The sequence below is a fragment of the Pseudochaenichthys georgianus genome, chromosome 17 (genome assembly GCF_902827115.2).
Source record: "Pseudochaenichthys georgianus chromosome 17, fPseGeo1.2, whole genome shotgun sequence".
Lineage (NCBI taxonomy): Eukaryota > Metazoa > Chordata > Actinopteri > Perciformes > Channichthyidae > Pseudochaenichthys > Pseudochaenichthys georgianus.
The window spans coordinates 40,354,839-40,367,338 of NC_047519.1; the positions used below are offsets into that span (position 1 = coordinate 40,354,839).

The following is a 12,500-nucleotide window of genomic DNA, read 5'->3' on the forward strand; positions in this document are numbered from 1 at the left end:
AAATGTCGATAAAGCGAGTTATTTCTCATCGATGTTCTTCCCAATTAGCCAGAAGTACACTGAAAATGATGATGATTCTGAATTATACGTCTCCGGTGTCGAGGTAAACCTCTGACGCAGCAGCAGCTCAGTCTATTTCAGGAGTTTGAAAATCCCCAGAGGAGGGGGAGAGCATGAAATGTAAGCACTTAGGGGAAGGGGCCGGGCTCATTATAAAATCGATGCCCACAGGACCACTCTCATTTAAAAACATGCTGGGAGAAAAGGTCAGAAGGAGAGAGACGGAGAAATCTCAATTGAATTCTTTGCTCAAAAAGCCACTTAATATTGGCTTGTGTAAATTAAATTTCACACCCCGCTATTCCGGCCGAAGGATAATTACAGCAAGCAGAGGAGAGGGGGGGGGGGGGGGGGGGGGGGGGGGGGAAATGGAAATGACTCGAGGTGAAAAAACCTGTTGGATTGGTAATACTGCTTCATATGTCAAACAACAAACTAGAGCAGGGGACTCGCAGCAACCAGCATACGTCCAGTTTCCACATCTAAAAACACACGGTTGTTTTATATTGAACTTTATGATTGAATTAAAGTATTTCTGCTATAGTTATGTTTGTCAGACTTTTCCTATTATTTTTGCCCCTTTTTGATCATTTGACGTCAAGGAAAAAGAAAAACACTCGTTCGGTTGAACTTGTAACGACCAGTAAACCGATGCGATGTGGAAACAAGGGGTCGCAACAATTGCAGGACTTAATTTTAAATAGAAATTTGGGAACCAACCGTCTTATCAAACCAAACTCTGCATGGTTTATGAGAGTAGCAAAAGAACGGTGGTGACGTGAAGTCATGTGACCGTGCTGTAGTTCCTTTATCGGCCAACATTAACGTTTTACTTCTGGAGATTGTATTTTACGCTTCAAAATTCATCAAGTGGTGTTAATATCGACCTTCATAAACACGTCATCCTTTCACCCCTGTTTTCACAGGTGGCGCAGTAGCACCTCCTACTCAGAGGTGGGAAGTAGTGGAGTACAAATACTTTGTTACTGTACTTAAGTGGTACTGTTCTGGTACCACTACTTTTTACTTTCTACTTCTTACATGTTGAACTCAAATACCTGTACTTTCTACTTCTTACATGTTGAACTCAAATACCTGTACTTTCTACTTCTCACATGTTGAACTCAAATACCTGTACTTTCTACTTCTTACATGTTGAACACAAATACCTGTACTTTCTACTTCTCACATGTTGAACTCAAATACCTGTACTTTCTACTTCTTACATGTTGAACTCAAATACCTGTACTTTCTACTTCTCTCATTTCCCAAACAGCTGGTTCCTTTAGTCTGAATGTGTGTCTGGTGCGTGATCATTATTCTTTAGAGTCATTGCGTGCCTATTGATTTGAACACGATCCGTGTATCCATCACTTCCTGGTCTTCTCTAAAGAAGAGGGACCAATGGAAATGTTGTCATGTTGCCGTTGATCACCATGGAAACATTCATTAGCTAACAATGACATTATTGTTCTATTAATATAAAGGGAGGTCAGGTACTCTTTAAAACAGCTGGGAGTTATGGGTACTTTTTACTGAAGTACACTTCAAAGCCTCTTTACTTTTACTTGAGTAAAGAAGTTTAGTCAGTACTTCTACTTTTACCATTTTTAAACACGAGTATCTGTACTTGTACTTGAGTAAAGGATGTGCTTGTCTCCTACCTGATAGGTGGAGGTAGCATCGTTCCCGGTGTCTGTTCCCAGGTTGGTGAGCTTCTCCTTCAGCTTGTGGTGGGATCGATGGCGGAGGCAGTAGATGACGGTGGAGCCGAGCAGAACGGCCACGATGCACAAGATGGAGACCACCGTGAGCACCAGGAACTTGGTGGACTCCGCCTGGCTGTACTTGGTGGGAATCTGCTTGATCTGGCTTTCCTGTGGACCGAAAAGAAACAGAAACAAAAGGTTCATAATATGTTTTTATTTTATTTTATATTTGATAAAAAACTGAACGATTCTCTGTGCAGATCAAACAGGTAGAGTGTGGTACTTTCACAGGTAAGATATACAGGAACAAATACTCAATCGGGGTTAAAAATATGTCTGTTTTTGAAATATCGTATCAAAAATGAGCGATTCTCTGTAAAATTACCACTTATCAAAGTCAGTCAACTTTATTGTCAATCTTTCAGTTTGTGTGTACAGACAGAGAGATCGAAATACCGTTTCCCACAATCCCGAATACAAAGATACAAATATATGTAACAATATGTATATCCTATATATATACACAACAGACAATATTTACTTATCACAACATAATGTAAGTTGTTAAACTAGGATATCTGATCTTTGACGCTTGATACAGACCGTATGTACTATTTCAAAGCAAAAGTACTTTCACAGGTAATATATACAGCTCATATAAATACCACACATTATCATTTAGGTAAAGTATTTCAATTCATTGCAGTCAAACTCTTTTTTATTGCAATACTTTTCCACAAATCCTGATGATTTTGAAGCAATATTATCTCATGTAAAAATATCATAGCCTGCAGTACCATGACATCTCTTTAAAGAGGACAACATGCTTTGGAAAATAGTGTCCATATGTTCGTACAAGACCAGATAAAATGTCTCATGATGGTCGAATGAAGAGGCGGGAAGCAACACTCTGTAACGATACGAGAAAACCGTTCAGAAACGATACGATAAAACCGTTCAGAAACGATACGATAAAACCGTTCAGAAACTATACGATAAAACCGTTCAGAAACTATACGATAAACCCGTTCAGAAACTATACGATAAAACCGTTCAGAAACGATACGATAAAACCGTTCAGAAACGATACGATAAAACCGTTCACAAACTATACGGTTTTAACCGTTCAGAAACTATACGATAAAACCGTTCAGAAACGATACGATAAAACCGTTCAGAAACGATACGATAAAACCGTTCAGAAACGATACGATAAAACCGTTCAGAAACTATACGATAAAACTGTTCAGAAACAATACGATAAAACCGTTCAGAAACTATACGATAAAACCGTTCAGAAACTATACGATGAAACCGTTCAGAAACTATACGATAAAACCGTTCAGAAACGATACGATAAAACCGTTCAGAAACTATACGATAAAACCATTCCGAAACTATACGATAAAACCGTTCAGAAACTATACGATAAAACCGTTGAGAAACTATACGATAAAACCGTTCAGAAACTATACGATAAAACCGTTCAGAAACGATACGATAAAACCGTTCAGAAACTATACGATAAAACCGTTCAGAAACTATACGATAAAACCGTTCAGAAACTATACGATAAAACCGTTGAGAAACGATACGATAAAACCGTTCAGAAACTATACGATAAAACCGTTCAGAAACGATACGATAAAACCGTTCAGAAACTATACGATAAAACCATTCCGAAACTATACGATAAAACCGTTCAGAAACTATACGATAAAACCGTTGAGAAACTATACGATAAAACCGTTCAGAAACTATACGATAAAACCGTTCAGAAACGATACGATAAAACCGTTCAGAAACTATACGATAAAACCGTTCAGAAACTATACGATAAAACCGTTCAGAAACTATACGATAAAACCGTTGAGAAACGATACGATAAAACCGTTCAGAAACTATACGATAAAACCGTTCAGAAACTATACGATAAAACCGTTCAGAAACTATACGATAAAACCGTTCAGAAACTATACGATAAAACCGTTCAGAAACGATACGATAAAACCGTTCAGAAACTATACGATAAAACCGTTCAGAAACTATACGATAAAACCGTTCAGAAACTATACGATAAAACCGTTCAGAAACGATACGATAAAACCGTTCAGAAACGATACGATAAAACCGTTCAGAAACGATACGATAAAACCGTTCAGAAACTATACGATAAAACCATTCAGAAACTATACGATAAAACCGTTCAGAAACTATACGATAAAACCGTTCTGAAACGATACGATAACGGGTTTAAGACCCTTTAAGGAACATTGGATAAGATGTGACTGGTGCACACAAACCCATTCGATGGAGTGTTTGATTGCAGACGTTCAGTGCTTTAAACCAAAATCACCATCATATTTAAATGTCACTGTAATCTCTCCAAACCCCGGACGTTGAAGGCTCTGATTGTCTTTGCTTCCTCTGATTTCCCCCCCAAGAAAAACTTTACATAAAAGTATGAATCACATGGTTCCTTTTTGGAGAGACATAAATATGCATATCACTACGCTCGATGAAAAGTGTAATCACAAGCGTTTGTTCCACCATCTGTGCCCAGGAGTGCAGTGAATGCATAAACTCCTGCTCAGCAAAGCATCGACACACACACACACACACACACACACACACACACACACACACACACACACACACACACACACACACACACACACACACACACACACACACACACACACACACACACACACACACACACACACACACACACACACACACACACACACACACACACACACACACACCGTTGTTTTTGGAGGAAACTTTCGACGGTTGTGAGTCGAGGCGACAGAAGTTCTGCCGTCTCGAGAAAGTGCCTCGCCAACTTCGACCTTTAATCTGGTGCGTGAGAACCAGATCCTTCAGCACACAACTGGAGATGAAATATTTCTTTTCACACGGTCCGCTGCTTCAGATAACACAACGGACACGCACTGTAGGAAAACACTGCTTCTTGAGAGTCTGTACAAAAATAATCGTGGAAGTAATTCCTATTGAACTGCGGCTCGAGCAGCTGTTGGTTGTCACACCTGCTGAAGATAATGGGCCTGTTGCGTTCTACCTGACAACTAGAGAGTTCACAAGAGGCGCCATAATTCCCCGTTATTACACACTGCGTAATGATCCTGACAGCAAAGAGGAACAGGAAGAAGAAGAGCTACAAATTGCACCGCAGATGACAAGGCATACGATTCCTCCTGACGCTGAATTACCAAAAGGAAATCTATGGCAAAAACACGTATTTTGGGGCGAGGAACAAGCGTCTTTGAGGCACCGTAAAAGAAAAATGTCCCCTCTTTACTGGCACAGAAGAAGAATCTCTCACGGAACATTCTGATCATAACGTTATGCTGCAGGACATATTCTGTTCATTATCAGGTTCATATGAGTATGTCTCCATGGGACATGTCTCCATGCTGTAGTGTTCAAAAAGCTTATTTTTCTCATACTGCCTGTGCTGCAGCACCTCTTTTCTCACCCTCTGTCTGAAACCAGAGCCCAGTCTGCTCTGATTGGTTAGCTGTCCGGCTCTGTTGTGATTGGTCAACCAGCTTAGAGATGTCCCGCCCCTTAGCCTATCACGTACAATGTGTTGGAGCGATAGCCAATCGGAGCGTGAGTGTTTCATAGTGATGTCACTTTTTTGTAGAAGTGAACGAAGGGGTCCGTTGGAGATTTTAGCCTTTGCAGACCATTTACATGCACTAAAACCTATATCACACACTACAGGGAAGGGAAGCCCAAAAAGCATAAAAGGGCCTCTTTAAAAAAATGTAGTGGAGTAAAAAGTATAATAAATGCTTCCAAAATGTCGTGGAGTAGAAGTATAAAGACGCATAACATGGAAAAACTCAAGTAAAGTAGAAATATGACATAATAGTACTTAAGTACAGTACTTGAGTAAATGTACTTAGTTACTTTCCACCACTGCCAATTAAGATATATTGACCAAAAGCTTTAAAGTGTTAGAGCAGTGCCGTCGCCTCACAGGAAAGCAGCAGCAGGCTTTTTCTCGATGGTATGAAAGGGGGGTATGAAGAAAACAAAATGAAAAAATCCCTGTCCATCGGCGGTGGAGGCCACAGAGATTAGGCGTGGAGAGTTAATGGAAAGGAAGCTTTGGAAAGCAGTGGAAAAGGGGGGGGGGGGGGGACTGTCACAGAAACTCTGGGAGGTGCGAAAAAGATCCGCTTTGCACACGGATTGTTCAGGAATTCTTGTGAGTTTTTTTTTAGGGAGTGACCCCCCAAAAACCACTCGATGAGGCCCCCCCCCCCCCTCTATGATTTCATTCATTGCCTCTGCATTCAGCACCTGATAAAGAGAGCCCCGCAGAAAGAGAAGAATCCACAATGGGGGACAACAGTTGTTCGATGCTTTGTGGGGTGTCCAATTTGCTCGGGGAGCTCTAAGCCGTACTGTAAAAGCTGCCGCATAGCAATGTGCCGGTGCTGAAAGGAACCGGTGGGCGTCTCCGCACTATTCTCCCAGTGCGAGGGAGGAGAGATCATCATAAAAGCAGCACCAATAACTGAAGAAATACACAGAAAGGACTGAGAAAGTGGCTTTAATTAAATGTACGATATCTGCGAATTTCACAGAACTGTGTTAGGTTAGTGGAAAGCAATAGTATTACGTTTAAATACTAAATATTAGGATGACATTAGGTTTAAAATACATGGTGCTTAAATTGGGCCATTCTGCATATTGAGTACTTTTGGTACTTGAATTTGATGTTAACACCATTTTGAATACTTTTACTTGTAACTGAGTATTTTTGCACTTTAGTATTTGATAATTTAAGTAAAAACTGAAACGTTGACATTTTGTCAGAGGTGGAAGAAGTACTCGCATGATGCAACAGCTGCTAAACTACAGTGTAATAATACTCAAGTAAAAGTAGTGCATTCAAAATTGTACTTAAAGTAAATCAAAATATACTTTAAATACCAAAAGTAAAAGTACTCATTATGCAGAAGGTCCATTTAAGCACCATATATTTTAAATATATTGTATTGTAATTATTGATGCATTAACGTGGGCATCGCTTCAATGTTTCACCTAAAGAGGGGTTTAATTAAATTACTTGATGTAATATCGGGTCATTTAACGTATAATAATATAATAGTGATTTAATTAATTTATATTTCGCTTTAATATTCAAAATCTGCAAAGTAATGAAATGTATTAGAGTAAAAAGTACAATATCTGCCTCCAGTACAATTCGGTAAAAGTAGAACAATAGGAAAATACTCAATTAAGTACACATACCTCAATGTTTGTGTACTCGTGTGCCACTGAGTTCAGTACATACACAATCTATAGTCTGTTCATAAATCAGGGGTAAACACGACGGCCTCGGCTTACATTAGATTTGAATGGCTGCAGATATTAATAATGCATTCGCTTTAAAGTAAAAAGCATATACAATTAATGGCATGTCTTTCTGTGGACGCGTTGCTAATGGGAAAGAAAGGCATCATCAACAAAAGGCCACGTTTGCCGCTTTGGCAGGCGCACATTAACAATGCATGACTGCTGATTCCGCTGCAATCATCTGCGGCCAAACGCGGTTTATTTTCTCATCAAAATAAACTTCATTTGTCATTTCGCTCCCGAGCCGACTCGTTGTTTTGTCAAATGAGGTTTCATGGAGAGGGATCGCGTCTTTCTGCTCGAGTAATGGCCCATAATGCACGGCGCTAACTGCAACCGCTCAGTCACCTTTCCACGGGACAGATGCCGAACCCCCCTCTTCCACACACACACACACACACACACACACACACACACACACACACACACACACACACACACACACCACACACACACACACACACACACACACACACACACACACACACACACACACACACACACACACACACACACACACACACACACACACACACACACACACACACCCCCCCACACACACACACACACACCCTCTTTATCATGGCTGCCTATTGATTCAGACGACTGGGCCTGACCCCAGCTGCTTAATCACGTCTGGCTGCAGTCGTTAGTCACAGTAAGATTGTATGACTTGTTAGGTCGCGGCCGTATGAAGTACTCAACTTGTGTTGCATCATGTCGTCCACCTCTGACACCGAACAACCCGACATGTTGATTCCCTTTCCCGCGCAAACATTACATTTTCAGTCGTTGCAATATGTTCACGTTGAAGTCTTGAAGAGTAAACAACTGAAACGTTGACTTTGATTAAATGTATCGTGTCGATAGATTTCACATAACTGTATTGGGGCAGTTGATAGCACTATTACATCAATGTTGACAAGACTGCATGTTGTATATTCTATCATTGATGCATTCTATTTCAATGTAAATTATTTTATCGCTATCTCACTTTATTTTGATTGCAGTGTTCTTAAAATAGCTATCTGTGATCTTCGTAACCACGACGTCAAGGCAAATCCCTCGTACGTGTCGACTGGTAATAAACCTTCTGGCCATTTGAGTACTTCTTCCTCCGACACTGAAAACACTGACTTTAATGAAATGTATTACATCGACACGTTTCACATAACTGCATAATATTCAGTTGATCCTACTAATCTAGTATTTAAACGTAATAGTATTGCTATCAACTAACCGAATACAGTCACGTGGAATGTGTTGATAAGACATCTCATTTAGTTGCAGTTAGTGACTCATTGAGCAGGACTACAATGTTAAAGTAGTGCAGAGACGTAGCAGAAATGTGGGGGGGGGGGGGGTATGCAGAATATTCACACGTGAAGCCGTGGTGTCTGCGCAGAGGACTCTGTAACCTTTTCAGGACCACAGCGAGAGACGTGGAAATATCGAGCGAAAACGATGCATGTATTTATATTCCCGTCACCTGCTCTCCGTCTGCGATGCCAGGAGGTTATCGGCCGCTCCGAGGCCTTCCCTGACTCCCGCGGCTTCACGCTTTCAATCACATTACGGACAGACGCGGCGGCCGGCGAGGAAGCATGGGCAGACATGAGAGGGGTTGTAACGTGCGTGTCTGAGCTGTGATTCCAGGCAGGTTCCTGCGTGGGTTTGGAAGCTAAAGAGACACATGCAGAATCAAAGAGCACTTCTGACTTCAATGTGTGTCTTTTTTTTTTTAATCGAGGATGCTTGAATAAACCCGGAGACCGTCCAGTTTGCTGCTGGAGGGAAATCAGACGTTTCCATCAAGAGAGCGGCAGGGAGAGTCTCGGCTCCCCAAAGGCACGAGGGGAGAAGGGGAGTTCCTTTCATGCCCCCCAAACCCCTCTATTGTCCGTCTGCCCAGCGCCACGCAGAGATTGTACTTGCACATTTATTTTTTCCCATTTTCGCATCTATAGGCAGACGGGATCTGACAGAAGCTCCTCGTGCACCGAGGGGTTCTGAAAAGCACTAACATCGCCCGTCAGGCTGCCGACTGGCTGCTGGGTTCAGCCCTTTCCAGAACATATCAGACACACTCCCCACAGACAGGCAGGGAGACAGGCAGAGAGACAGGCAGAGAGACAGGCAGGCAGAGAGACAGGCAGGCAGGGAGACAGGCAGAGAGACAGAGAGAGAGACAGGCAGGGAGAGAGACAGACAGACAGACAGACAGACAGACAGACAGACAGACAGACAGGGAGACAGGCAGAGAGACAGGGAGAGAGACAGACAGAGAGACAGAGAGACAGGCAGGCAGAGAGACAGGCAGAGAGACAGGCAGGCAGAGAGACAGACAGAGAGACAGGCAGAGAGACAGGCAGGGAGACAGGCAGGGAGACAGGCAGGGAGACAGGCAGGGAGACAGGCAGGGAGACAGACAGACGGACAGGCAGACAGACAGGCAGAGAGACAGGCAGACAGACAGATAGACAGACAGACAGACAGGGAGACAGACAGACAGGCATACAGGCAGATAGACAGGCAGATAGACAGGTAGACAGACAGGCAGACAGACAGGCAGGCAGACAGACAGGCAGACAGAGAAAAAGACAGGTAGATAGACAGGCAGGCAGACAGACAGACAGGCAGACAGAGAAAAAGACAGGTAGATAGACAGGCAGGCAGACAGACAGACAGGCAGGCAGAGAGACAGGCAGAGAGAGAGACAGGCAGATAGACGGACAGGCAGAGAGACAGGCAGATAGACGGACAGGCAGAGAGACAGGCAGATAGACGGACAGACAGACAGAGAGACAGACAGATATACAGGCAGACAGAGAGACAGGCAGACAGAGAGAGAGACAGGCAGAGAGACAGACAGCGAGACAGACAGGCGTCTTTAAAGAGGAGGGAAACAGAACAGAAAAGAGAGGGAAAATGAATCCATCATTACGGACGTTTTTATGTTATTTTTCACTTCTCCTCGGGTGTTTTTTTTATTCAGTTTTGCTTTAAAATAGCCTCTTGATCCCGGCTTAGTGTGATGTGTAGGTCGCATTTTAATTCATATACTTACAATAATCCGCTTTGCAGCTTTTACTGCTAAAGAAAACATCTTCAAAAATCAATTAAGAAATAAAAATGAGTTTGAAAAAAAGTGCGAGGTGGAAATAAACGTGAGTGTGGTTCTTGGTATGTGGATTTGAGATTTGGAGGGGTGAGGTCTCCTGGTTTATGCATGCGCGTGTGTGTGTGTGTGTGTGTGTGTGTGTGTGTGTGTGTGCGCGTGTGTGTGAAGGGGGGGTGTGGATTAGCCAGGCTCCCATAGACAAAAGGCAGATGGATTTGCACGGCTCTGGCTTATTCAGAACGGGTGAAAAAAGGTCAGAGGGAGAGCGGCGGCCGCCTATTGTTTTCCTCCAGCTCGACTGCTGCAGGAAACAAAGATCTGTCCCTCACCTCTAATTCATCCCCCGGGGTCTTTGGAAAAGTTTAGCCGGGGTTTTAAACAAAAACCTCTCAGCACACACTGACACACACACACCTGCGAGCAAGTGTGTGAAACGCAGACCGATTCTAAAATGGAGAACGATTTCATGTTTGACACATCGGCAGGTGCACACTTGTGATTCCACAGCCACCCACGCACGCTCAGCCGCTGTGTGCACACTGCGCCCACACACACGTCTTCACACACAGTTTGTAAAAGAAATAAAAACCTCAACGATAAACCGTAAAATACCAAAATGTTCCGGAACAAATCTAACATCAATTTCACTTTTCATCGCCTTCACACCTTCGCCAGACAAAATGGTGCGAGCGACTCGGTGAGAATCACACGTTGCATACAGATTAGGGCGATCCTGGAACTTGCAACACTGATACAAATTGCACAACACGATTAAGAAGTTTGCAGTCCAGCCGAGCGAAGCTGCAGCCGGAGGAAAGGAAAACAGCGGTAAATCAAGTGAATGGTATTAGCGCGTTACGCTGAGGCGCAGCTGCGTCTGATCAGGGCGCGCCGTCAATCACTGCCTCAACTCCACGGATACACCCTGTGCCCCTCCAACACATCTACGGGCGCATTTCGAAAGATGTTTAAAGTATCTCTTAGGACGCAGAAAGCCGTTAATAAATATGGCTGCAAGAAAGAAATGAAGTCATGCATTATGTGGAGGCAGAAAGGTTCCGTGCGGAAAATGTGCACATCTCCAATCCAACAGGAATGAGTGCAAAGAGAGCAGGAACAGCAGGAAGGGCTTCAGATTTTTGCCATTTTTCAAATATTTTAAGGTTAAATTGCAGTAAAAGTTATTATTAGAAATATGAAAGTAAACCATTTGCAGAACAACAATTCAATCCTACCGAAGATCCATGGTGAGGTAATGCAACCTCCTCCCGCGTCTATTTCCCATTTCAGTCCGGCTGCTCTGACACCCACGACTCAAAGACAGCATCACCCCGGCAGCAGAGGAAGAGGAGGATGAGGAGGAGGAGGAGAGTGAGCGGGAGAGAGGAAGAGGAGAGGGAGTTTCATCACCTCTCTCTCCTTTGAAAATGAAAAGAGAAAGTTCCCATCTTCCTCTCCTTCTCATTTTCCCATCTCACCCGTTGCAACAAAAAAGAGGAAAAAATGCACCAACAACAGATGTGTTTTGCTCGAGAGGAAGAGGAGCCTCCGACACTCGATCCGCGGAGAGAGAGAGGGATGAGAATATATATTTTTTCCCCCCCCCGACTACAAAGTGCGCTGTGGGGCTCCTCCTTATATCCCCTCCCCTCCCCTCCACTCCACTCGCTGCCTGTCTCCAGCACATGTCACCTCCCCTCGTTGCCATGGCGACCGCTCCACATGTTGCCGACAGGAGGAGGAAAAAGAAGAGGAGGAGGTGAGGAAGAGGAGGTGAGGAGGGATGGAGGGGGGGGGTTATGGAAGAGGAGGGAAAAAACCAGGAGGGATACGGAGCGTTTTGAGGAACTAGGAGAGTGTGTGTTTTCATCGCTGCTCGATTATGGCAAAAATCATTGCTCGATTATTTGGGTTAATAATTGTAAATGCGATTATTCATTGACTTTGACATAACATACATTTATTGGAGAATTTTTTTTGTAACAGTATGTTTTTAACAGTTGATTACCCTGTAGACTACTTGAAGTATAACTTAACTAAAAAAAATTCAAAAAAATTAATAAAAAATAAATAAAAGTAATAATAATAATTAAAATTCATCGTTTTATTTCGATTACGTTGTTTTCGTAATCGTTGAAAGCCATAATCGTAATCGCGATTAAAAAACGATTAATTGAGCAGCCCTAATTCATCCTATCAACACATTCACA

The 12,500-nt window shown here is 42.8% G+C and overlaps 1 protein-coding gene across 1 annotated transcript in view; it reads right to left on the reverse strand.

Annotated features, from left to right (window-relative positions):
* LOC117462104 (receptor-type tyrosine-protein phosphatase N2-like) overlaps positions 1-12,500 on the reverse strand; it is a 305,455-nt gene that overhangs the window by 57,297 nt on the left and 235,658 nt on the right. Inside the window, exon 14 of the mRNA XM_034104169.2 lies at positions 1,725-1,937. Coding sequence (XP_033960060.1) covers positions 1,725-1,937 — 213 coding nt within the window. The remainder of the gene's footprint in view (positions 1-1,724; positions 1,938-12,500) is intronic.